The sequence below is a fragment of the Muscardinus avellanarius genome (assembly GCF_963383645.1).
Source record: "Muscardinus avellanarius genome assembly, chromosome: 4".
Lineage (NCBI taxonomy): Eukaryota > Metazoa > Chordata > Mammalia > Rodentia > Gliridae > Muscardinus > Muscardinus avellanarius.
The window spans coordinates 152120761-152147569 of NC_137789.1; the positions used below are offsets into that span (position 1 = coordinate 152120761).

General features: G+C 38.7%; 1 protein-coding gene across 1 annotated transcript in view; it reads left to right on the top strand.

Annotated features, from left to right (window-relative positions):
- Positions 1–630: 630 nt before the first annotated feature.
- Positions 631–26809, top strand: part of WDR11 (WD repeat domain 11) — a gene marked incomplete at its 3' end in the record, with an annotated part of 57281 nt that continues 31102 nt past the window's right edge. The window contains exons 1-10 of the mRNA XM_080693808.1: positions 631–840; positions 2143–2254; positions 7697–7850; positions 8902–9075; positions 17288–17474; positions 20058–20223; positions 20626–20740; positions 22073–22268; positions 22750–22853; positions 26590–26766. Of these exons, the coding sequence (XP_080549934.1) occupies positions 755–840; positions 2143–2254; positions 7697–7850; positions 8902–9075; positions 17288–17474; positions 20058–20223; positions 20626–20740; positions 22073–22268; positions 22750–22853; positions 26590–26766 (1471 nt within the window). The 5' untranslated portion in view covers positions 631–754. The remainder of the gene's footprint in view (positions 841–2142; positions 2255–7696; positions 7851–8901; positions 9076–17287; positions 17475–20057; positions 20224–20625; positions 20741–22072; positions 22269–22749; positions 22854–26589; positions 26767–26809) is intronic.

Here is a 26809-nt window from a genome sequence, read left to right on the forward strand (position 1 = left end):
AATGTGTCAATCCTAGGAAAGAAAGGCAGATAGAGAAGCCGAGAGGTTCTGAAGCAAGGGTTCTATGCACAGTTATCACAAAAGACTGTCAAAAAATTGTACAGTCTACTGCAATCTTATACCAAAGTGCTTCCAAGGACCTCTGCCCTGCAACTGTCAGTCCAACCTCTGACTATAGCCACTCTTCTTGATAATCATTGTGGCCAAAGTTTATTGTTTTTAAATATATATTCCCCCTTGCAATCATTGCATGCTCCGCTATTCCCAAATAAATACGAGTATTCTTTGGAGAATCTGCCTTGTGTTTTTATTTAAGTCAAATAAAAGAAAAATCATTACACGAAGTGCCATCATATAGTCAATCAAGTGTTGACTTCAAAGGGGAAAGCCTGGGTCTAACTAGAAAGAAAGCAGCAAAGGAGAAACTGCAAAAGGAAAGCTAGCCCAACAAACAGGCATAGGGCGAAAAGCTCCAAAATTCTGTTTCCGAACCTGAAGGAAACAGATAAAAAATTAGGGGCAACGGAGAGAAACGATCTGGGCGGCGGAACGCTGGTGCAGGCGGAACTCAAGAGCGGTGGACCCAGTAGGCAACGGAACCTGGGCGCGGCGGAACCAGCGGAGGGTGGAACCTTAGAGCCGGCGGAACCTGGCCGCGGCGCCGAAGGAGCTACCCGGACCTCGGAACGGAAGCGCCGCGTCCGCAGCTTCTGCCTGGTTGCGGGTGGGCGCGGAGGGCCGGGTAGACTTAGCCATGTTACCCTACACCGTGAACTTCAAGGTGTCGGCGCGCACCCTCACCGGGGCCCTGAGCGCGCACAACAAGGCGGCGGTGGACTGGTGAGGGCGCCGGGCTTCCCGGCCGCCAGCTCGGCCCGGAATCTGTGCGGGGAAGGGAAAGAACAGGTTTCAGTGCCTGGGTAGCTCGGCCTCCTGAACACTGGGTGCCGCCCTCACTATTATTATAATTATTATATTTATTTTCTTTTAGATGCATTTTCGTTGTGGTTATTAAAGTAGCAAAAGTCCCCTGTGCGGATACGTTTACCCTCGCCCTGTGTTTCGTTGCGCTTTCTCTGCACCTGCTTCCTTTACCATTCCCTTCTCTTCTTGGCTTTTTTCCAACCTTCATGTTTCTCTCTTAATTCCCTGTCCGATTCTCTTCCCAGCCCTGTCTTCTCTCCCTCTCACTACTCCCCCAGCTTCCCGCTAGTATCCCAGTTCTTCGCTTGTATTAATTCAACAATGTGTCACACCCGGTTCCAGGCTTCTCTTTCGGTTTTCCCCACCTTTTATCTTTTCAAGCTTCTCCTCTGAAAGACATTCCAGTCCCCAACTGGTTGACCCCATTACCTTTTATCCTTTCACTGTAAAATGACCTAGCAGCTCTGAAAACTGGTAATTAGACTGATGATGTAAAGCAAAATTCCAAAGCCCTGTGTCTGGGAATGTTGTCAAGAGGACTGAAGCCACCTGTCTTGTGTTCTTTTATTTATTATTATTATGTGGTTGTAAGGACCAGGGTAAGCCACAGATATACCTCAGGCACACTGTGAATTCTAAACATTGAAAGCTAAATAAGAGAAAGACAAGTCATATATGCCTACAAAGACAATCAGCACGACTGTCTGCATACCTCTTCATAGTTCTATATGCATATACATATCTCTTAGAACGTGTGTGTGTGTGTGTGTGTGTGTGTGTGTGTGTGTGTGTGTGTGTGTTGCTAGGGATTGAACCCAGGGGCATTCTACCTTCGAGCTACACCCTTACCCCGGTATTTTATTCTTTTATTGTGAAACAAGGTCTCACTAAGTTGCAAATGGCCTAAGTAGCTGCTGCTGGCTACAAACCCGGATCCCCCCACCCCCTTTCAGCCTCCCAAGTACGGGATTACAAGCATGCTCTACCACACCCAACTTTTTTAGAACCCTTTTTTAACTGAAGAATAATCAATCTCAACAAGCATGTGTAAGCTTAACTAGACCTTTTATTTAAATGGGATGTTACATATAAGCTGTTGGTTTTAAATAATTTTATTAATGGTGGTACGTATGGATTAGATTTATCTTTATTTTAGGCTTGTCGAGAGAAGTTGAATGTTCGCTTTGTATTTAAATTTTAACGTTGATGTTTTGCTAGGGGCTGGCAAGGTTTAATTGCCTATGGATGCCATTCGCTTGTGGTAGTGATTGATTCCAATACTGCTCAAACTCTTCAAGTGTTAGAAAAACATAAAGCTGATGTTGTTAAGGTAAGTCAAATACTGCTTTGACCCCACAACACACTGTCTGGTCTTAATTTTAATATATCACTAGGTTCTCATTAAGTAGGTATAAATGTTGAAGAGTTTCTTTATATATGACTTAATATCATTCAGGATGAGTTATCAAATGCTACTTATTAGTTTTAAAAGCTATGAAGGATCACTAGTTCTATTTATCAGGTCATGAATTCATTCATTTGTTCATTTATTTGAGCATTGATCATGTACTAAAGATATAAAATTGAAAGCCCTCAGGCAGTTCATTATTTCGTAGAGTGTATTCACATCTTGGTAAGACTTGCTTAGCATGCTGTGGGAAGAAAAAGGAGCTCCATATCACCCAGTTGTGGGGTTAAGAGAGGGTCACAGAAGTCTGTCCAGTTTAGGGACCAGTAAACAGTACTTAGTGGAAAGTCAGGGAGAACCCTAAGGGAAGAGTGTAGAGAGATACGTAGTGTACACTTGTAGGAGTGGTGAACAAGGAGGCAGCCCAAGAGATGCAGCTTCTTGGGAACTTCATAAAATGAGGGAAGCGTTTGTGTATTTAAATAGGAGATTGGGATAACTGAGTTTGCATTTTAGAAAACTCACTCTGGCGGCAGAGGAGTATCTGTTGGAGAAAGGCAGGACTGGAGGCAGTGAAATCATTTAGGAGCCTTTTGTAGTAATTTTAACAGGAAACATAAAGCCCTAAAATAAGGCTGAGGCACGAAGGAATCATAGTTAGGAGGTGTGTAGGAGGCAAACCTGATGCCCTTCACAGTGGTCAGTTTCAGGAAGAGTCGCAGTGGGATGACTCCAAGGTTGAGTCACGATGACAGTGTTGCCAGTTGCTATGAGAGGAGTGTGCGTGAGGTCAGTGGGCTTAGGTTTTCAACCTGCACGGTGTGAGGAGCCTATGATAGATTTTATTATAGTGATCTCAAGATTAGGAAAAGAGGTCAAATTTAGAGACAAAGATTTGGAGGTTCTTTTCTTTGTTCTTTTCTTTAGTAGCTTTATTGAGATAAGCCATAAGACTCACCCATTTAAATAAGACAGTTCTATGGTTCTTAGTATATTCAGCATTAGGGACATTCCTGTGCAAGTTTTTGTATGAATCTATGTTTTCATTTCTCTTGGATATAATCTAGGAGTTGAATTACTGTCACATATGGTAGCTCTGTGGTTAACTTTATGAGGAACTGCTAAGCTGTTCTCCAGATTAGCAGTGTATGAAGATTCCAGTTTCTCCAAATTCTCACCAACACTTGTTATTCTTTGTTCTTTTAATTATATTATCTAGTGGGTGTGATGGATCTCTCCTTTTGTTTTGGTGGTACTGGGGATAGAACCCAGGGGCATTCTACCTCTGAGCTACACTATTTTTATTCTTTATTTTGAAATAGGGTCTCACTAAGTTGCAAAGGACCTCACTAAGTAGCTGAGGCTGGCTGTGAACCCAGATTCTCCTGTCTCAGCCTCCCAAATGCTGGGATTACAAGCGTGCACCATCATGTCCAGCTCTTTTTGTTGTGGCTTTGATTTGCATTTCTCTGATGGCATGGAAAGATATTTAGCATCTTTCCATGTACTTATTGGTCATTTGTGTATCTTCTTTATAAATATCTCTCTTCAGATTCCATGCCCATTTTAAAATTGTATCACTAATTTTACTATTGAGTTATATGTTTTTCATATATTCTCTCTATAAGTCCCTTTTCAGATAATATGATTTGCAGATTTTCTCTCACTCTGTGGGCTTTCTTTTCACTGTCTTTATTATGCCCTTTCAGGAACAAACATTTTTAATTGTAGTTTTTTCTTTCATTGCTTGTGCTTGTGGTGCCATTTGCAAGAAATCTCCATTTTCTCCAGCATCAGAAAGATGAATAATTTTGTTTTTTCTAAGAACTGTACTGTTTTGTCTCTTACATATAGGTCTTTGATCCATTTTAAGTTGCTTCTTATTATGGTATGAGATTGGGAGAAAGTACCATTGATTTCTGCATATTTGCCTGTGTTCTGTGATCTTCTTAAATTCACCCGGTAGATCTAGTTACTTGGGGTGGAGTTTTCTTCATAGAGAATCATGTCATCAATAGTTTAATATTTTCATTGATAATCTGCTTTTCTTCAGGTTTTTCCCCCTCACTGTATTGCTATAGTCAAGACCAAGGTGGTGAGAGAATACTTTCTTACTCCTGAGCTCAAGGGGAAAACAGTCTTGCATCTTTAAGTCTGATGTAAGGCATAGGGTTTTTTTTTTTAATATATATTGAAAAATATATTTACTTTCTCTTATTTCCCCCTTGGCATTTCTGAAGCTTTTTTATCTTTGTGTGGATTCAGATTTCAGTCTGGTATTATATTCCCTTTGCCTGTACAATTTACTGTAAGTTCTTAAAGTGCACATCTTGGTTGATTCTCTCAGCTTTTGTCTTAGAAAGTATTTACCTTTGTTTTTGAAAGATAACTCTCAAAGGGTGTAAAATTCTGGGTTGGCAATTTTGTTTTGTTAATAATAGTACTTTAAATTATCACTCTACTGTCTTCTACCTTACTTAATGTCTCATGAGAAAGCTTTGTTGTGAATTTTCTGTGTGCAGTGTATCTTTTCTTTGACTGCTTTCAAGATTTTCTCCTTATCCTTGGTTTCAGCAGCTTGATTATGTGATTTTTTTTAAATTCATATATCAGTTGGAATTTAAATAAGTAGAAATCAATACTACATGCATATGCATACTTATATATGCACATACAATTGTTTCTTGTTACTCAAAGTAGTTCTATTCTATAAAGTCAGTGCAAGAGCTGAATTAGTGAATGCCTAAACATTGTTCACACCTAGTCTTTCAGGTTCTGGTGAGCTGGTCACATGTTCAAGTATCAGCATGTGACCTATTTTATGTGTTTCTGATGGAAGACATTTAGTATATGCTGTCCACTCACTGACATTGACTTCACATCAATAGCCCAGCCCTCAGCAAAGCTGCCTCACTTGTTTCTGTAGAGCATATCGCAACCTTCTGCACTTAGGAGCAGAAGTTAGCTTGACGATGAAGTCACTGACACAAACCACAAACATGCAGAAGTCCTGAAGAATAGATGTGAAGCGAGCCCTTGTTCCTGCTGTGAAAGCGGGAGTAAGGATGCTTTCGTCGCCCTCAGCTAGGAAACATGTTGACGACTAGAAAGCTTCACTACTTCCTGCTGTCTGAAAATGCACTCCAAGTACTAGTTTTGAGGTCACCATTAAATATTAGTGAGTAAGCAAATAACATTTGTGGAATCTGCAAATAATGACTGATTTTATCCACATGCACAGTACATTTAAAATACAATTACATATACACACATATGTATTTAAATATACACATACATATCTGTGCACACATAAATATACATATGCACACGTTTCCCAGAGACAGTCTACCTCTGAGCTATATCTCCAGCCCTTTGGATTTTTTGTTTTGAAATAGGGTCTTAAGTTTACCTATTAAATATACTTTGAACACCAGCTACTCTGTACTGTGGTCTGGGGCTAGAAATGTGAAGAAGGCTTACAGTTCACAGATTTCATACGATTCCTGTGTGTGGGGTGCTGGGCTGACCCAGGGGGGTGGAAGTAACGTCAGGTACAATTGGAGGGCGGGTACTGAGTACAAATGAGGAGACAATAAAAGTGCCAGGGGAGTGCTGAATAGTTTATTAACTTATTTATTTCTGAAAAGAGGGCAGTAAGCCTAAGTTTGGAATCCATTCCTAAGTTTGGGAATCCATGGCTATGTGATTTGCCCTGTTTTGCTGAAGTTCATGGGGGTGGTGATAAGTCTAAAACAACAAAACTAAATGAAATATTTACACATTGTATAAAAAATGCTCTTATGGAGAAAAAAAAACTAGGGTGTTGAGGTAGAAGAAAGTGGTGGTGGTGACCAAGGGAGCGGCCAGGGAAGTTTTTTGGCAAAACTATGGGAGTCTTCTCTTACTTTATGAGTATTTGTTTTTCAAGCATTTAATCAAATTTGTCCTGGATTTCTGGTAGAATGTTATTCTGAAATTATTTTTATATTTATTTTTAATGTTGCTAGAGGTATGAAGCATCATTTTTTAGAGAACAAAATGTACATTTTTATAAAAGAGATACAACTAGAGAAATTTTTTATTTGTTTTCATTTTTCCCTGTTTTTTCCTGTGCTGGTTTTTTGTTCTCTTAGTTGTATCCTTTTAGGAAAATAGAATACAGAATATCCTACTTAACAATTTGTGATTTTAGATATTTTATAACAATTAGGTTTTAGGAAAACTAAATTCTGGAGTTTTGCTAATGTATTCTGGAACTTTTTGTTTTTACCCGGAATTTCCCCAAACATTAAGGCTATTAATAAATTTTTTTTTCTTTAACATTTTCTTTTCTTTTTATTTTTTGGTGGTACCGGGGTTCTTGGAAGCCCTTCTATCTCCGGGCTACACTCCCAGACCTATTTCATATATATATATATATATATATATATATATATATATATTTATTTGGAAACAGGGTCTCTTAAGCTAGCACAGCTGGCTTCGAACCTGTGCGATCCTCCTGTCTCTGCCTCCCAAACTCTAGGATTACAAGCGTGCGCCACCACACCTGGCTTCTTTAACATTTTAAAGGCAGGGACGTATCTGGGGGTGGTGTTGCATGTCTGTAATCCCAGGACTTGGAATGCTGAGACAAGAGAATCACAGATTTGAGGCCAGCACAAACTTAGTAGTAACTGAGGGAGACCTTGTTTCAAATTAAAAAGGGCTGGGGATGCTGGGCGCGGTGGCGCACGCTTGTCATCCCCACACTTGGGAGGCAGAGACAGGAGGATCGTGCAGGTTTGAAGCCAGCCTCACTGGCTTAAGAGACCCTGTTTACAAATAAAAATATAAAAAATAGGTCTGGGAGTATAGCCGGGAGGTAGAAGGGTTTCCAGGAACCCCAGTACCACCAAAAAGGGGGGGACTGGGGGTGTAGCTCAATGGTAGAATGCCCCAGGGTTCATCCTTACTACCAGAAAAAAAATGAAAGCAAGAAAGGAAGGAAGGGAGAGGGAGGGAGTGAGGGAGGGAGAGAAGAGGAGAGGAGAGAGAAAGAGAAGAAAGAAGGAAGAGAGGAAGGAGGGGAGAGGAGAGGGAGGATGAGAGAAGAAGGAAAGAAGGAAGGAGAAGGAGGGCAGAGAATAGAGAGAAGACAGGAGCATTATGATTGTTTTCAATAATATTTTAAATGTCAGCATTTAAATGATACTGTAAGCAATAGAAATGTTTAACTTCAAACTGAAAACCAGTTTCCTGCTTACTTACGCTCAGAATTATTATAAAATGAGTGTAATGTGGTTCTGGTTGACCCTTTTTGACAGTGGTGTCCTGCTCACCCAGGGCAAGTGTTTAGCTGAGCTGCTTTCTCCCTAATGCTAGGTGAAATGGGCCAGGGAGAACTATCACCATAACGTGGGCTCGCCGTATTGCTTGCGCTTAGCTTCTGCCGACGTCAGCGGGAAGATCATCGTTTGGGACGTCGCGTCCGGAGTCGCCCAGTGTGAGATCCAGGAGCATGCCAAGCCCATTCAGGGTGAGCAACGCCCTGCCCGGGCTCGTGCTCATGTACTTGCCCTGGACTCTATTTTCTTCCCCCCACTTATTCAGTTTTATCACTTCTGTTATTTATTCATTCTTATCACCCCATTTGTTTAATCTCACCGCCCCCATTTAATTCCATCACAACAACTTTTGAAGTTGTTGCCCTGTTCTACTGATCTGAATTCTGCTTATTTCCTAAAATCTCAACTGATTTATGCTTTGGTAAAAGCCATTAATTTCAATACTAGCCTCAGTCAAGCATGATGAGAAAATTAAGCTGCTGTTTTCTTGAAATTTAAGTAAACTTGGCGGAACTATTATGCATTAGCTATCAATGCTTATATTAATAGAGATGAACAAAATTTTATTCTCATTTTCTTTTAATTGTTCATTTCTTTCTTCGTTGCTCATCTAAAACCAGTACACTGTTCTTCAGACACACTCTCTAAGAAGTTCTCTTAACTGAATTTTATAGCAATTATAAAATATTGAGTATTTACTATATGCTAGGTACTAAGCTCTATCTTTATTCTATTTATTTTTTGAACAATTATGAAAAACTACAACATCTTATTAAGTAATTTTACAAAAGTGTTACAGGAGTGATAATTATATATGGCAAGGAGAGTCTTACATACTGATTTTTTAGTTTTGTTTTTGTTTTGTTCTTTTTGTGATACTGGAGATGGAATCTAGAACCTTCCACTTACTAGGCAAGGGCTTTACCACTGAACTATACTCCTGGACCCTGGTTTTATAGTTCACATTGTCTTAATTTTTTTTAAGGTACCATTTCAGATTACTTAAGATTTTAACTAAAGAACTCATTTTTTACATAAAATTAGCTTTCCTTTGGCAAATGTTTTATGTTGCTCACCTACAACCAATACAATATTGGCCAGCACTCGTGTGTGTTACATTTGATGGGTCATTAAGATTTTAAGGGTTATTCTTAAGTAAAGATTAAAGATCAAGGGCAAGACAGCCACGTGTTGTGAGGCGGATGCTCTCTGAACTCCGCCTTTGTTTACGTGGTCTTCCAGATGTCCAGTGGCTGTGGAATCAGGATGCTTCCCGAGACCTGCTGCTCGCCATCCACCCGCCCAACTACATTGTGCTCTGGAACGCAGACACCGGCACCAAGCTGTGGAAGAAGAGCTACGCAGACAACATTCTGTCTTTTTCCTTTGATCCTTTTGATCCCTCGCAGTTGACTTGTGAGTAATGGTTGCTCCTTGAAGATGAATTAAATGCTCACACTAGTTTAATTGAAGCTATCTCCACACAGCGTACACCTGTGCACACTTTGTATACCTATAAAGGACGTATGTGCACAGTGGCTGAACAGAGCAAGAACTCATCCTGTCCATAATATCTGCAGGTCTTGGTACACACACATAATCATAACCCATTTCATTGCAAGTATTTTTTAAAATTTATTTTATTGAAAGTAAATGTTACATATTTAATCTGTATTTGGTGCCCTCTCCCCCGCCCTCGTTTCCCTTCCCCCATCCCGATACTTAATACCCAGGCTAACCTTGCTATATTCTTACTTTTACACCTATTTGGAAATAGCCGTTCATCAATCAAGTTCAGCCTCCTTCCTCTCTTAGTTTTCCCTTCAAACTTTGCTGAGATTTCCCTTCCATTATCTGGAGTCCCTCTGGTATCCCCAGTGCTCACTCGTTTGGGCATACTAGAGGAAAAATATGTCCCTTCTCTTTCTGTGTTTGGCTGATCTCACTTAACATAATGCTTTCCAGAACTTTCCATCTTCTTACAAATGACGTGATTTTGTTCTTCTTTATAGCTGAATAGAATTCCATTGTGTGTATTTCCCATAACTTTGCAAACCATTCACCTGTTGATGGGGGCCTAGGTTGTTTCCAAACTTTGGCTATTACGAATTGTGCTGCTATGAACATAGGTATGCATATGTTGCTGTAGTTCTCTGTTTTCAACCCCTTTGGAAAAATACCCAGGAGTGGTAAAGCTGGATCGTTTGGTGGATCTATTCCCAGTTTTTTAAGGAATCTTCACACAGATCTCCATAGTGGCTGAACTAGTTTGCACTCCCACCAACAATGTAAAAGAGTTCCTCTTTCCCCACATCCTCGCCAGCATTTATTATTGTTTGATTTCTTTATGCTTGCCAATCTGACTGGGGTTAGATGGAATCTCAGTGTAGTTTTGATTTGCATCTCCCTGATGGCTAATGATGAAGAATATCTTTTCATGAATCTATTGGCCATTTGTATCTCCTCTTTTGTAAAGTGTCTATTCATTTCATTTGCCCATTTCTTGATTGGGTTGTTTGTTTTGCTAGTGCAGAGTCTTTTGAGCTCTTTGTATATTCTGGATATTAGCCCCCTATCGGAGTGGTGACTGATAAAGATCTTCTCCCATTCTGTAGGCTTCCTCTTTAGGTTCTTGATGGTTTCCTTTGATGAGAAGAAACTTTTTAGTTTGATGCTATCCCACTTGTTGATTCTTGCTTTAATTTCCTGAGCTTTGGAGGTTTTGTTGAGAAAGTTACTGCCTGTGCCTGTATGTTGTAGTGATGAGCCTATGTTCTCCTCTAATAACTTCACAGTCTGTGGTCTGATTTGTAAGTCTTTGATCCATCTTGAGTTGATTCCTGTGCATGGTGAGATAGAGGGGTTTAGTTCCATCTTTCTACAAATGGATAGCCAGTTCTCCCAGCACCATTTGTTGAAAAGGCTGTCTTTTCTCCAGCGTATGAGTTTGGCCCCTTTGTCAAAGATTAATTGACTGTAGGTGTGTGGATTTGTTTCTGTATCTTCTATTCTGTTCCACTGGTCAGTGTACCTGTTATTGTGCCAGTACCATGCTGTTTTTACTACTATTGATCTATAGTATAGTTTGAAGTCTGGGATTGTGATGCCTCCTGCGTGATTCTTGTTGCTGAGAATTGCTTTGGCTATTCTGGGTCTTTTCTTTCTCCATATAAAGTTCATGATTGCTTTTTCTAGGTCTGTGAAGAATGTAGTTGGTATTTTGATGAGAATTGCATTGAATCTTTAAATCATTTTTGGCAGAATGGCCATTTTGATGATATTTATTCTGCCTATCCACGAGCACGGGAGGTCTTTCCATCTTCCAAGGTCGTCTTCAATTTCTTTCTTTAATGGTTTATAGTTTTTGTTGTAGAGGTCTTTTACATCTTTGATTAGGTTTATTCCTAGGTATTTTATTGGTTTTGAGGTTATAGTGAATGGAATTGTTTTATTTCTTTCATTGTGTATTCATTGCTGGTATAAAGAAAAGCCTCTGATTTCTTTAGGTTGATTTCGTATCCTACAACTTTGCTGAATTTGTTAATTAACTCCAGAAGTCTTTTGGTTGAGTTCTTAGGGTCTTCTAGGTAAAGGATCATGTCATCTGCAAATAAGGATAATTTTAATTCCTCTCTTCCTATTTGAATTCCTTTGATTTCCTTCTCTTGTCTTATTGCTGTGGCAAGAGTCTCAAGGACTTTATTGAAGAGGAGTGGTGATAGTGGACATCCTTGTCTTGTTCCTGATTTTAGGGGGAATTCTTGTAGTTTTTCCGCCTAAAACATTGCAGTATAATGTTGGCTTTGGGTTTGTTGTATATTGCCTTAATGATGTTGAAGTATGTTCCTTTTATTCCAATTTTCTGTAGTGTTTTTAACATGAATGGGTGTTGGATTTTGTCAAAGGCTTTTTCAGCATCTATTGCTATGATGATGTGGTTTTTATTCTTGATTCTATTTATGTGGTGGATGACATGTATTGATTTGCGTATGTTGAACTAACCTTGTTTTTCCGGGATGAAAGCAACTTGGTCATGTTTATTATTCTCTTGATATGGTTTTGAATGTGTATGGCTAGTATTTTGTTTAGAATTTTTTCATCTATGTTCATTAAAGATATTGGTCTGTAGTTTTCCTTTCTTGAGGTATCTTTATTTGGTTTGGGAATTAATGTGATGCTGGTCTCATAGAAGGAATTTGGGAGAGTTCCATCTCTTTCAATTTCCTGGAATAAGTTATGAAGTATTGGTATTAGTTCTTTACTGAAGGCTTTGTAGAATTCAGCTGGAAACCCATCTGGGCCTGGGCTTTTCTTTGATGGAAGAATTTTTATTGCCATTTCTATTTCATTGTTTGCTATTGGTTGGTTTAGGCTTGCTATGTCCTCTTGGTTCAGTTTAGGTAGGTTAACTGTGTTTAGGAATGTATCGATTTCTTCAATGTTTTCTTGTCTATTGGAGTATAAATTTTTAAAGTAGTTTCTGATAATCCTTTGAATTTCTTCACTGTCTGTGGTGATGTCTCCTTTTTCATTTCTGATTTTAGTAATTTGCATTGATTCTCTTTTTCTTTTGGTTAGGTTGGCCACGGGTTTATCAATTCTATTAACCTTTTCAAAGAACCAGCTTTTTGTTTTGTTGATTCTTTGAATTGTTTTTTTGTTCTCTATTTCATTTATTTCTGCTCGGATTTTAATAATTTCCTGTCTTCTGCTGGCTTTGGGGTTGGACTGTTGCAGTCTTTCTAGATCCTTGAGTTGTGCCAATAGGGTCTGAACTTGGTGATTCTGAGTCCTTATGTGAGCACTCAATGCAATAAACTTTCCTCTTAATACTGCCTTCATAGTGTCCCAGAGATTTTGGTAAGTTGTGTCTCTGTTTTCATTTATTTCCAAAAATTTCTTTACTTCTTCCCTAATTTCTGCTCTTACCCATTCATCATTCAATAGTGTATCATTCAGTCTCCATGTATTTGCATAGTTTCTTTTGAGTTTCCTGTTGTTGATTTCTACTTTAATTCCATTATGGTCTGAAAAGATGCAAGGAATTATATTACATCTTTTGAATTTGCTGGTGCTTTCTTTGTGTACCAGGATGTGATCTATTTTGGAGAAGGTTCCATGGGCTGATGAGAAGAATGTGTATTCTGTAGTTTCTGGATGAAATGTTCTGTATATGTCTATTAGCTCCATTTGGTTTATAGTTTTCTTTAGTTCTAAAGAGTCTTTACTCAACTTTTGCCTTGAAGATCGATCCAGTGGTGTGAGAGGCATATTGTAGTCTCCCAGAATTATTGTATTTGGGTCTATTTGAGATCTGATGTCCTGAAGGATTTGTTTTACAAACGTGGTTGCATTCACATTTGGAGCATAAACGTTTACTATCATTATATCATCTTGGTGTATTGTTCCTTTAATAAAAGGAAGTGCCCTGATTTGTCTCTTCTGATGTGTCTTAGTTTAAAGTTTGTTTTGTTGGATATCAGGATTGCTACCCCTGCCCTTTTTTTTCTCCAGTAGCATGGTATATCTTTTTTCCATCCTTTCACTTTCAGTCTGTGAGTGTCTTTGGCTGTTAGGTGAGTTTCTTGCAAACAGCATATATTTGGGTTATGTTTTTTGATCCACATTGCCAATCTATGTCTTTTGATTGGTGAGTTAAGTCCTCTGACATTAAGAGTTATTATTGAAATATGAGTTTTGTTTTCTGTCATTTTGTGTTCTGTCATCTGTTTGGTAGCTTTTTCTTTCTTTCTTACTTAGAAGCCCCTCTGATCACTTTCCTCTCTTCTCTGGTTCTGAAGTCTGCTTCTTTTTTCTTCTTTATGGTTTATTTCTTTAAGTATTTTCTCTAGTGTTGGCTTTGAATTCATAAATTTTTTGAGATTTTGTTTATCCTGAAATACTTTTATTTTGCCATCGACTTTGAATAGTAGTTTTGCTGGAGTAAGCAGCTTTGGTTGGAAGTTATTTTCTTCCAAGGTCTGGATCACGTCATACCAGTCTCTCCTGGGCATTCATGACCTGGGTTGTATAGTCTGGGGTGATTCTTATTAATTTGCCTCTGTATGTCACCCGACCTTTTGTTCTCACTGCTTTTAAGATCTTTTCCTTGGCCTCTATGTTAGTCATTTTGACTATTATGTTGTGTGGGGAGGTTCTTTTTTGATCTTGTCTTAATGGTGTTCTGTATGTCTCTTGAACATAAAGATCTATCTCTTGTTCCATGTTTGGGAAGTTCTCCGAAATTATTTCTCTGAAGAGATTACGGATGCCCCCGGTCTGTACCTCTATTCCTTCTTCAATGCCTTTTATCCGTAAGTTAGGGCGTTTCATGTTGTCCCAAATTTGCTGTATGTTTAGGTTTTGTTGCTGTAATGACTTCTACATACTATTGACTGTGTTTTCGGTGTTGGATGAACTGTTTTCTAACAGTGATATTCTACTTTCCATTTCCTCTCTTGCTGACTTCATTTCATTTATTGACTCTTTCATTTCATTCCAAGCCTCTTTCTGGTTCTTTTTTAGTGTTTCTAACTCATCTTTCATCTCCTCTAAACTTGTTTTAAATCCTTTCATCATATTGTAGATCAAGATTCGGAACTCCCCTTCTTGCATTTCTTGTAGGTCAGTATTCGTGATATCTGTCATTTCTCCATTATTCCTAGATCTCATATTTTCAGAGTTGTCAGGTCTGGTTTTCTGCTGTCTTCCCATCGTTATTGGGTATTATTTTTAGCCCAGCCTTTGTATTAGTACTTTAGAAAAGACTTATCCCCCCAGAAAAAAACTTATCCCCCCAGAAAACCAAAAACCAAAACAAACCCAAAGACCAGGAAAACCAAAAACCAAAACAAACCCAAAGACCCAAAAAGTAAAACAAATAATAACAAACCGCAATAGTAAAAAATAAAACATAAAAGGATAGAAAAATAGTAAAGAAAAAAAAATAATAAAAGAGATAACAGTCCTACTATGTTGCTGATATATGGTGAATCTTGTATTTGCTCAGAGTGTCCCCTTGTGGCCTCGTGCAGGTATCGCGCCTTAAGCACTCTTCTTTGGTCTTGGAGTTGAATTGGCCCACTTTGCGCACACTGGCACTCACATATATCGTACTCACTGTGTGCTCGCCGGGTCCGTGGCTCCTCTGAATTCACGCTGGCAGTCCAATCTGTGGTTCTGAAGCTCTGACAGCTCTCCCGTATCCTGCTGACTTTTCGCTCCCACGGTGATTAGGTGATCAGGTCCACTTCCCGGTCCCTGCTGATCTCCGTGCGTGTCTGCGGGGCCGCCTTTGTTGGGTGTTGCTCAGGAGCTCCAGTTAGCTCGCAACTTCAGGTATTGGAACTCTCTGGTCACTTTCAGACTTTGGAGCTTCTCTGGGAATGTTAAAGACCCAAAAGTCCCGTTTGGGCCAGCGGCCCTGAGGCCACTGCGCCTGTGCCTGCACTCCGCCGGCCGCCGAGTCTTCAGTTCACTATCTGCTTCCTTTGTATGTTGTGGTGAATCTTGCAGTTCAGTTGCTGGATTTTTTCTGCTGTACTCCCCAAGTCTGTTTTGGATCGTACGTTTAATTTTTTCTTATTAAGACACTTCTGTCTCAGTAGTTGAACTTAGTTTGCTTCAGCTAGTGAGGGACGCTGCGTCTCTCCATTGCCATCTTGGAAAAAGCCTCTCATTGCAAGTATTTTGATAGAAATTTAAACTAACACAGCACCCCTTCACAGTGTTGGGTTCGTGAATGGTATTGGACTAGCCTGGGACAGAGAGTTGCTGTGATACTTTAACTCAGATTTAATTAAACTTGTTTTGGAGGGATTATTTAAAAAACTTAAATCAAGGGTTTTATTTAGTCTGTACCCAAATTAAGTTTGTTTTTAAAAAATAGTCTGCTTAAAAAGATGCATGTAAAAAACAGAATTTTTTTCTCGAAGAAAAGTTTTTGCCAATATTTAATGTTTTTGGTGTTTTATTAATTGAATCATCAAAAAATGAGATTTTAGGTATTTTTATGGATAAATTATTTTAAAATATTCTTTATTCAGTCATCCAGTAGGCATTTCTTGAGCTGTAGCTGCTATGGTAGGAACCAAGATTTGGGTGCCTGCCTTCATATCATTCTTATGAGGAGTCAGATTGTGAACCATGAGCACAGGAGTCCTGGTGTAATAAGAGGTGATAAGTGATCGAGAAAGTGAAACAGGACGAAGGGATGGCGAGAAGGGGGAGGCATGGTCAAGATGTATGAGTAGGTCAAAGTAGGCTTCGTTCTGGTGGAAATGAGCTACGGCAAAGAGTCTCCCTGGATACAAGTGACTCAGAATTCATTTATCCATCAACATTTACTAAGGGTGTGTGTTAAAGGAAGAAGAGAGGCAGGTGAGTAGAAGTTTAAGTAGGAAACATGGCTGTAAAAGCAAGCACAGTGCAGTGTGTTCAGGCGTTTGTGCAGAAGTGTGTGTGTGGACTCCTGCAGACCTGTGCTCACGGCTCGCTCAGCGGCCCCTGACATAAATGCCGTGCTGCTGGAACATAGCAGAGGCTGGCTCCGCGCAGTCAGGGGCAAAGGCACTGCAAAAGCAGGGACCCCGAGGGGTGGCTCTGGAACCTGAGAAGGAGAGGAGGCCTCAGGCTAACCAGATCGCACCACTACACACTTCTGCGATTTGGCTGGTGGAAACACTATTCCAAAGCATCAGTCGCCTTAACGTTTGTTACTCACCACACTGCGTGTGCTGGGAGTGTCAGAACTCCTGAATGTATCCTCATCCCTTTGCCTGGAGCAGCTTCACAGACCGCCAGGCTCCAAGGTAGACAAGGTTTCCTACCTGCGTCCCAGGTCAGCCCCAGCGTTAAGGGAGCTTCTTTATTCACTCATAAAAAGGCATAATTTGTATTGCTAAATGTGGTGCTGAAATATTTTTGTTTCATGGGCACTTAGTGAACTTCTCTTGGCATGTAACTTTTTTTTAATACAAAGAGAAAAAAACAGTTTCTACTCACCCAAAGTCTGATGCCCAAGAAGAAGAAAGAAATATAGTTAGACTGAGTACCTCATGATACTCATGAAAAGTTTAACATCATCCAGCCAAATATTTGAACTTAGCTATTGATTGCTGAGGCTGGCCTTGAACCTGTATCCCTCCTGTCTCAGTTTCCCAAGTACTAGGGGATTACAGGTTCTGCTCCACCTCCACCACAGGTTCGTACATACTGGATTTCTCTTTTCTTCTTGTATGAATTTTATATTCGAGGAAGTATTTGAATTTTGAAGTTATATGGGATAAAATGGGCAAGGTTTTTAATGAAAGTCTGCACAGAATGTATCTGGGAGAACAAACATTTGTTCCTTATGCCAAAACCTCCTGGTATCTTTCTAGTGTAAGACATCGTTTAGAATGCTGTGCTTGGAGCCTTGGGTGAATTGTAATGGACTCCCTGTTTGCTTTCAACTGGAAACACATTCCCATCATGTTATGATTCTGTAACATTACCTGTTAACAATATGGTCTTTTGATTATTTATCGTCTTTCTATACTGTTAAAATTTCTTTATCTCATTCTCAAAGTGTATTGGTGTACAACTCTGCCAAACTTGACTAAACTTTGCTTTGTTTCTCTTGATACAGTGCTCACCAGTGAGGGTATTGTATTCATCTCAGACTTCTCTCCATCCAAGCCTCCGTCAGGCCCTGGGAAAAAAGTGTACATCTCCAGCCCACACTCCAGCCCAGCTCACAACAAGCTGGCCGCAGCCACAGGAGCCAAGAAGGCTCTTAATAAAGTGAAAATCTTAATCACGCAAGAGAAACCTAGGTGAGTTAGACATGTAAGACTAACAACATTCATCTGCTCGTCGGGTAGGAACTCCTCAGTGTGGGAATTGTTCTGACATTTTCTTCTTCATCGCACCTCTTCTCATTTCTAATGTGGAGTTTATTCGGGGAACAATACTTTCCTGTCTTCTCTCCTAGGAGGAGAGCCAGTATTTAACCTGGTCCCTTTGCTTTCGCTAGTCATGCTCAACTCCCACACTGAATTTCATAGATCAAAAATTTTCACTTCTGAAAATATAAGCTGATTCTAAAGTTGTGGTTTTTTAATTCATGAAAAATGAGGGGACACAATCTGGATTTTCACTTCAGTACACTTTTCTGGCTTGGCTGTCCAATCTCGTTTACCAATAAAACATGTGGGCATTTTTTAGGAACATCTTCCTATTGTGCTTAAGAACCAGGTACTGGGGGAAGCTGTACTGGGCTACTCTGAGAAGATTCCTTAATCTTGCTCAGATTTTCTTTTTAATCTCTAAAATAGGGGTTTAAAGTGTTTTATAGGATTGTTACAAAGATTAATAGATTCAGTAATGGAAGTAAAATACTTAATGTAATGGATGGTAGTTCATTAGCATTCATTCAGAAAATGTAAGCTGTTAGTATTTAAGAAAGTGCATCTGAATAAAGTGTTAAGTAACTACTTTTGTGCCTTAGAAATAGATTTCTGTGGGCTGGGAACATGGATCAGTGGTAGAGTGATTGTCTAACATGTGTGTGGTTCTGGGTGTAAAACAGAAAACAAACACAGAGTGTATTCTGACTTTCCAGTACCACAGAATCAAAACAAAAACCATTTCTGACTTTCTTCTAAAGATATGATCTTATATTTTTATTGCTTTGGTAGGTTTTGGGAATTTATTTTTGCCTTTATTTTTAATATGCTAAGATTCTGTCTAGATCTTGTGGATAATTACCTGAAAATATATGGCAAAAGTATAAATTGTACTACAAATACATTCTAAATTTGTAGATAAACATTATTTTTACATATTAAGCTCTCAGCTGGTTAGATTTGCTAGTTAATTTATCTCATGCTCTGTGCTAGGATAATTTAAGATTGCCCCTAAGTATCTTAAGAGAACTTTTCATTTTCCATGTATTGTCTATCCTTTTTTTTTTTTTTTTTTAATGGTACTGGGGATGGAACCCAGGGGCATTCTACCTCTGAGCTATACCCCCAGCCCTATTTTTTATTCTTTATTTTGAAACAGGATCTCACTGAGTTGCAAAGGACCTCACTAAGTAGCTGAGGCTGTCAGCGAACCACGATCCTCATGTCTCAGCCTGTATTGTCTATCTTAAGTGAATAATTATTTGGCAAGTTGAATAGTTTTATAAGTTATGACTTATTGTTACGTTTTCTATTTGAGCGAGATGTGCATCTTGAGTATTAGGAAAATGTCTTATGTATCCCTTCAGTAGAAGGTGTGGGTGCTTTTGCATCTATGAATGCATGTAATCTTACCCCCGCCCTAGGTGGTAGTACTGTTCCCATTACTTAGGTAAAGAAAATTGAGTCCTGTAATGCTTTAGCTATCTTACTCCAGGATATGGCAACAATACAAATCCCTCTCTTCCTAGTCCTCTAAATTAACTATTTTCGCTTTTGTGGGGCATGGTGGTACCTGCCTGTAATCCTAGTATGTGGAAGGCTACAACAGCACTGCAGATTTAAGACCAGCCTCAGATACTTAGTGAGACCCTCAGCCCTCAAGGAGACCCTGTTTCAAAATACAAAGTAAAAAGGGCTGTGGTGTGGCTCAGAGGTAGAATGCCCATTGGGTTCAATCCCTAGTACCAAAACAACTCATTTTCAAGCCTGTACATAAAATTATTGCATAAAAATAAACTAAGGTGTAATTATGTTTATTCCTATGGAGATAAAAAGGAATATAAAAAGATTATGATTAAATATATATAACATTCACAATTACTAAAGTGATTTGGGGGGCTAATACAGTCTTAGTTTCATCTGTTTTATTTACACAAAATGAAATGATACAGCTTGTTTCAAAAAGATTTTAAGACAACTTAAAAATGAATGAGATAGGCTGGGAACAGAGCTCAGTGGTAGAGAGCTCTTGCCTAGTATGCGTGTGGGTGCTATCCCCAGCTCTGCCAAAAACATAAAAAGCAAATGAGGCAGAGTCGGGGAGGTAGCCTGCCCTAGGTCACACAGACAGGCTGTCGCTCCTAATTGCCCTAAGTGTTTATGCTTTCGTTCTGAATCTTGATTTCATCAGTCTCATACTTCTAACTGCAGAATAAAACTAAAACTTATGAACGTGTGTATTATTATATACTTACCAAGAAATTTAGATATATGGATATCTGCTCAACCTATACAGTATTTTTGCTGTAATTTGGATGCCAATACTTAATACAGTTCTGAGTTGTGAATGCTAATGCATATTAGTAATTTGGGGAAGTAGTTATATAGTCTTAGTGACAAGTTTTATGTAGGAAGTACAAAATTCAGTCCTTATTAAGCTGTCTTTGATATGAATCGGGTCTTGATACTGACATTGAGGCCAGGCTGACTCTTGATATCTGCCTTCTTCAGTGCTGAATTCATAACCCTCAATGACTGCCTGCAGCTGGCCTATCTGCCTTCGAAGCGGAATCACATGTTGTTGCTCTACCCTCGGGAGATTTTAATTCTTGACCTTGAGGTGAACCAGACAGTGGGCGTGATTGCAATTGAACGGACAGGCGTCCCCTTTCTGCAGGTAGCTACCATTCAAAAGTGACCACTCCAAGTTATTATGAATGTTATTTAAAGAAAGACCATAATCTTGCAAGTTACTAGTTTCATTTTTCCTTTCTATTTATTGAAAGATTGACTGCAATATTTTGTATTCTTTATTTTCTCACTCTTCCAGTTGGTTTGATTTACCCTAGGGATTCTTCCGACGGATCCTGAGATAATTTACATGGACAAAGACAAAATTTTGAGGATTATACATTGAATTTTTAAAATGTTCATTTAGTTTTAAAGCTCAGGGATTATGTGAATATTCTTATTCTTTTTGTTTCTTCTTTTGCTCATATATTCTAAATATGAATTTGAGTTTCACAGCATCTACTTCAATAATCTATTGTGTTTTTAAAAATACATCATCTATTTAAAGGTAATACCCTGCTTTCAGCGTGATGGCTTATTTTGCCTACATGAAAATGGTTGTATAACTTTACGTGTTCGAAGATCTTACAATAACATTTTCACCAATTCCAGTGATGAACCAGGTGAGCCTAGATCTCCTAATAATGTTAATTTTATTTTTCTTCAAAATTATAAAGCTTCACGTAGCAAATGCCAGCTAACACAAAGTGTTGATGATAATGCTCTCCTTGAGAAAGTTAGAATATGGTTACAACATGAGGCATAAAAATGTACAAGTCCAGCTGGTGGCACACACCTGTGATCCCAATACTTAGGAGGCTGAGTAGAAGGACCACGGGTTTGTGGCCAGCCTCAGCTATTTAATGAGGCTCTCAACAACTTAGGAGACCCTGTTTCAAAATAAAAAATAATACTAAACAAGTAAAAAAATAACTTAAAGCCAGGCATGTTTGCACATGCTTGTAATCCCAATACTTGGGAGGCTGAGACAGGAAGATTGCAGGTTTGCAGCCAGCCTCAGTAACTAAGTGAGGCCTTGTTTCAAAATAACAAATAAAATAGGGCTGGAGATGTATCTCAAAGGTAGAATGCCCTTGGGTTTTATCCCAATACCACAAAAGAAAGGAAGGAAGGAAGGAAGGAAGGAAGGAAGGAAGGAAGGAAGGAAGGAAATAGGGCTGGGGGTGTAACTTGGAGATAGAATGTCCCTGGATTCCTCAGTACCAAAACAACAACAAAAAAACAAAAAGTATAAGCCCAAGAATAATTTCTTGATGTTTTGACTTTGTACCTTCTATAAGTAATAAGACTAATGTTCTATCATTCTTTTTTATTATATTCATGGATCAAGTAGATGTTGTCTTTAATGGATCTTTCTTAGTCTGAATACCACCTTGGGTGCTTTTAATATTATGTCCCCTTGACTTCTTTGCTTTAGGAATTTCTATTGTAAAGTGATGTAAGTTAATGACATCTCAAAAATCTCCAAGGTACTCAGTTACCAGGTCAGTCTTATCTTGGAGAATAGAAATAATGTTTTGGTGAAATGAGGTGCTACATAAAGGTGAAATTGAGTCTCACATCTTTCATTGAGTACAAGTATTTTCAGACTCACAAACACTGCCAATTCTGATGATCTCTAGTTTACTGTTGATTGCTTAATCATATATTACTCTTCATCTTTTTCAAAGCATTTCTTTATTTTAAAAATATTTAAAAGTAAGATATCTTGATCATACTTATTATTTTAGAGGTTAATCTGTGTGCAGTCATTAAGTGAAACATGTTTATATCTGAAGAAATTAGTAGTGATTTTCAAAAGTGAGGCTATTCTTCACAGTTACATCAACAAAGGAATGATATCCTGTTAGTAGAGGTTTAGTTAAATAGAAACAAACTGTCGTGCATTTGACACGGTTGTTTTCTGATATTAAAGGAAACACTTTTATGTTAAGATCCAGATCCTGTTCAAGAGCTCACCTATGACTTACGAAGCCAGTGCGATGCCATCAGGGTGACGAAAACCGTCCGCCCCTTCAGCATGGTGTGCTGTCCTGTCAACGAGAACGCAGCCGCCCTCATTGTGAGTGATGGCAGGGCCATGATCTGGGAGCTCAAGTCGGCCGTGTGTCATCGGAACTCGCGGAGCAGGTAAGCACATCCAGACGCCGGGTTTGTGAGTCAGAAGGTAGCAGGGGCATGGTTTGATGAAAGTATTTTAAATGAAATACTTAAGGCTTCCAATCACTAGGGAATTGTGTAAACCTGCCGGAGTGGTTCACCTGTGGTGAAGATTAATAAATACAGTTATGAAAGTAAATACCAAGATTTAGAATTAGTAACTTGTAAGCCAGGTGTGGTGGCGCATGCTTGTAATCCCAGCATTCGGGAGGCTGAGACAGGAGGATCACAGTTCGCGGACAGCCTCAGCTACTTAGTGAGGCCCTTTGCAACTCAATGAGACCCTGTTTCAAAATATAGAATAAAATATAGGGCTGGGGTGTAGCTCGTAGGTCGAATGCCCCTGGGTTCCATCCCCATTCCCACACACACCAAAAAAAATTAGTAACTTGTGCTTGTAATGCGCAGTGCTGGTTTCCAGTCGTAACTCATCTGCTTTATGTCGTTGCAGTAGTTCTGGTGTGTCCCCTTTGTATTCCCCAGTGTCTTTCTGTGGAATTCCTGCAGGAGTGCTGCACAGCAAGCTCCCAGACCTTTCCCTGGATAACATGATCGGTGAGCTCCGTCTTCACTTCTGCTTTCATGTTAGGTATGCTTGAAGGACAAAATTAATAGTCACTGAAGTCAAAGGTAATACTTGAGAAAACTAAAATATAGTCATTCTTTCCTAAATAAATCAGAAGGGCATAAAATATTTAAGTGCATAAGTGCCTAAAGTAGCATAGATAGACATTATAGCTGTTGGAATTACAAAATGTCCATTCCTGAGAGCTTGTGATCTAAATCACAAAGGAGATGACGCCAGGCGTCTGGATTCTGAGGCTTGCTGAGCGGCCGCACATCCTTGCGCCTGCGTGGGCTCTGGCGCACCTGCTTGGAATAAATGTGTGCCTTCTTGTGAATGACAGTCATTAGAAAGACCTGGAGAACTTTATGGTCTTAACATTAACATTATGTCAAGTGAGATCAGCCAAGCACAGAAAGAGAAGGAACATATGTTTTCTCGAATATACTCAAACTAGGGAGTATAAGGGAATCCAGAAGGACTCTAGATAATGGAGGGGAAACTTGAGCAAAGCTAGATAGGAAGGGTAGGAGCAGAAGAAGGCTGAGCTTGATTAATGCAGGAGCTGCATTTGAATATGTGTAGAAGTGTGAGTGTAGCATGGTCAGCCTGGACACTCATTGTTGGGAGGTGGGGAGGGCACCAAGCACTGTGGAAATATATTCCATTTTCAATATGAGCCACATTTTTTTTAAAATGTGCCTTCTCTCTCTGCTCTACTACCTCTAATTCAAAATTCAACTCAAGTGCTGCTTTCTGTGATCTCTCTAGCCTGATTTAAATGTTCTTTTATGGTCCCTAATAATTACCAGTTATATTGTAACTGTGACTTTACTTCTGTTTCCTCTAATAAGTTATAAGAGTAGGACAGTATTCCCTTCAGTTTTGTCTGCCCAGGACTCAGTGCAGGACTGTGTACATTCCAGATGTGCAGTTAATGTTAGTTGGAAGGAAAAAGTAACAGCAATACTAGCAAAAATTATTTTAGCTTTTTACATAAATTTTCTTATTTTTATGTTGGAAATTTTTATTTTCAACAATTATTTATTTGTAAATAAAGTATTTAGTTGTTTAATTAATATTGGGCTATATATTAAAAGAAGAATGAGGCCCGGGCTTGGTAGCACACCCTTTTAATCCCAGTACTTGGCCAGCCGCAGCTACTTAGGTCCTCTGCAACTTAGTGAGACCGTGTTTCAAAATAAAGAAAAATAACAGGGCTAGTGGTGTAGCTTAGAGGTAGAATGCCCCTGAATTCAGTCCCCAGCACTGAAAAAATAAAATGAGGAATGAAGCTTTCTAATTTCAAATATTATGCACTTTGAAATTTTAAGATGAGTAATTTTGACATCTAATTTTTTTAAGATTGTGGAGACCCTGTTTAAAAATAAAAAACTAAAATAGGAACAGGGATAAAACTCATAGGTATAAAATCTCAAGTATCCACTCCTAAATAATTAATAAATTAAATTGTAGATATGACTTTTGAAGTATGTTGTATCATTATTTATTTTTCCATAATAATGTAATTGAGAATGAGTATTATTTAGTATTCTTTGTTTAAATGCTAGATATTGATATACTATAAAGAGCATTATTAATCATATGACTCATCATTTATTGAGTGCTTAATACTATGTTAAGTGCTATACTGAATATTCTGCATATTACCTCACCATGACCCTGGAAGGTAGGTGATATTATCTCCATTCAGTACACGTGGGAACAGTGCCCAGAGATTTCAAAACTTGCCCCAGACCACAGTCTAGTGAGTAGGTGGAAAGGCCCAGATGTGAGCCTTTCCTCCTGCCCCGAGCCCACGGCGTGGCAGAGCTGTCCTCTCTGGGAAGACCGTGACTTCTTTTGTCTTGGATTCCTGCCTTGTAGAACCCTTTGCTCAATGATACTATTATGTTTTAAGTTCTTTCTCTTCACCAGCCAAACCCACTCCGTAGGAGGAAGTTTGGGCACAAACTTGTTGCACAGAATTCAGTTTGTCAGCAGCACAATTTTCTGAGCTAATTGACCTTATCTGTCTTTAATATAAAATATTAAAGTGAAAAGAATTGTAAGCACACAAAAACAGAACTGATGAGTAATATGAAGCCCATAGGTTGAAATTTTATGCTGTTTAGGTATCTTAAGTGATATAAATTACAGTATTTAAGAAACAAAAGAATATAGATTATATAGCAGTTCTTGACAATATAGTTGATTTAAATGTCTTAAAGCTTTGTCACTTGAAAACATTTTAATTAAAACTTTTAATTAAATTTTTAATTTGAAATTCACTGTGTACTTAGTGATAATTGAAAGCAATTCAGTTAAATGCAGAGAGTGATTTATATTCATTAGATAAAGGCTGCTGCTTATTAAGGCCTAATCTGCCCTACCTTGTGAATGCCTCTTATGGAGAGTACTTGAAAACTGTGGCAGCTCCCAAGAGTCAGCTCTAAGCAAATAGTGTCGGTGTAAGTGGTACCTGCCTGCTGGACTTCCCTTCCTTAATACCCTGCTGTTGTTCCCAGTGATCTGAAGGACCGGTATCAAGTGCATGGCCAATTCTAAGGGATTGTTTTAATTTGATTAAGCTAATAACTTTTTCTATATATTTTATAAATTTTAAGGTAACATTATTACTAAAATAGCTTTGTAGCCTCAAAGAATCATAGTCTTATAACCTACTAATAATATTTATTTAATTTTTTACCATGTATGTATGTTTGTGTATATGTGTGTGTTTGCCTATATATTCACTTACACATATTCTTTATTATGTATTTTTGGCAAGTTAATCACTATATTTAATAGTGGTGTACAGGAAGCGAGTTTTTATACCTTTTTAGTGAGCAGTTTTAATTTTATTATATTCTTTATACTCACATCTTGTTAGAATGGTTTTTATTGGCATCATCTTTCTAATTTGAGACTTGATAATCTAAGTCCAACAGTATTTTTAAAATAATGCTATTTAAGACTTAACTGTCAACAATGAGTTTATATATTATATCTATTATTTTATTGACTGTTACATATTTACATATAATGTGTTTATAATTTCTAAATTTTGTGACCACATTGACATACTAAAGTTTCTTATTACAAATTAGAAATGAGGTACTTTGCAAAGTGCCTTGGATTGAAAAGTAATCTTTTAGGAGTCCAGTAACCTAAGAATGTGTTGTAGCATTCCCTACTCCACAGAAAATAACTCCAACCTGGCTAGGAGTGTACCTCTGAGGTAGAATGCCCCTGAGTTCCATGCTCAGTACTGCAAAAACAAACAAACAAATAAATAGACCGTGGTTCCTGTAAACTAAGATATGTTTTTTGGTTTAAAATTGAATACTTTTATGTTATAGATAGAAAATTTATCTTGGGTTCAACTTACTGTCACATTAGTTTCAGAGTAATGGTTTTACTCTGAAGAGCCTTTATCTAAGGGCTTTATACTAAGAACTTTAACTAGAATTGTGTTTCTCAGAAGACTCTGGTTTCTGAAGTCTGGATAGCAGTACTCTGGAGTAACCCATCCTCGGTAGAGTTAGCTGACACGTGTAAGTCCCAGGACAAGTACAGAGCCCTGTGGGCTGCTGGCTCCAGCTCCTGGACTGCAGCATCACACCTGTACTTCCAGACCTGGAGCATGTCCACTAGACATTTTCTTTAGACTTAGAAGGCCAGCGTTCTTTATAATCAATGCATTCGTATTTTATGACAAATCAGGGCAAAGTGCAATTGCTGGGGAAGAACCTCCCAAGGGCTCGGTTCTGCAGGAAGTGCACCTCAAATTCCTGCTCACAGGACTGCTCTCAGGACTGCCCTCCCCGCAGTTTGCCATCCGCATGTGCCCGCCACTGACCACAAAGAACATCAAGATGTATCAGCCACTGCTTGCTGTTGGTGAGTGTTTGACCTGCTCTTTTTAAAAAAAAAAAAAAAAAAA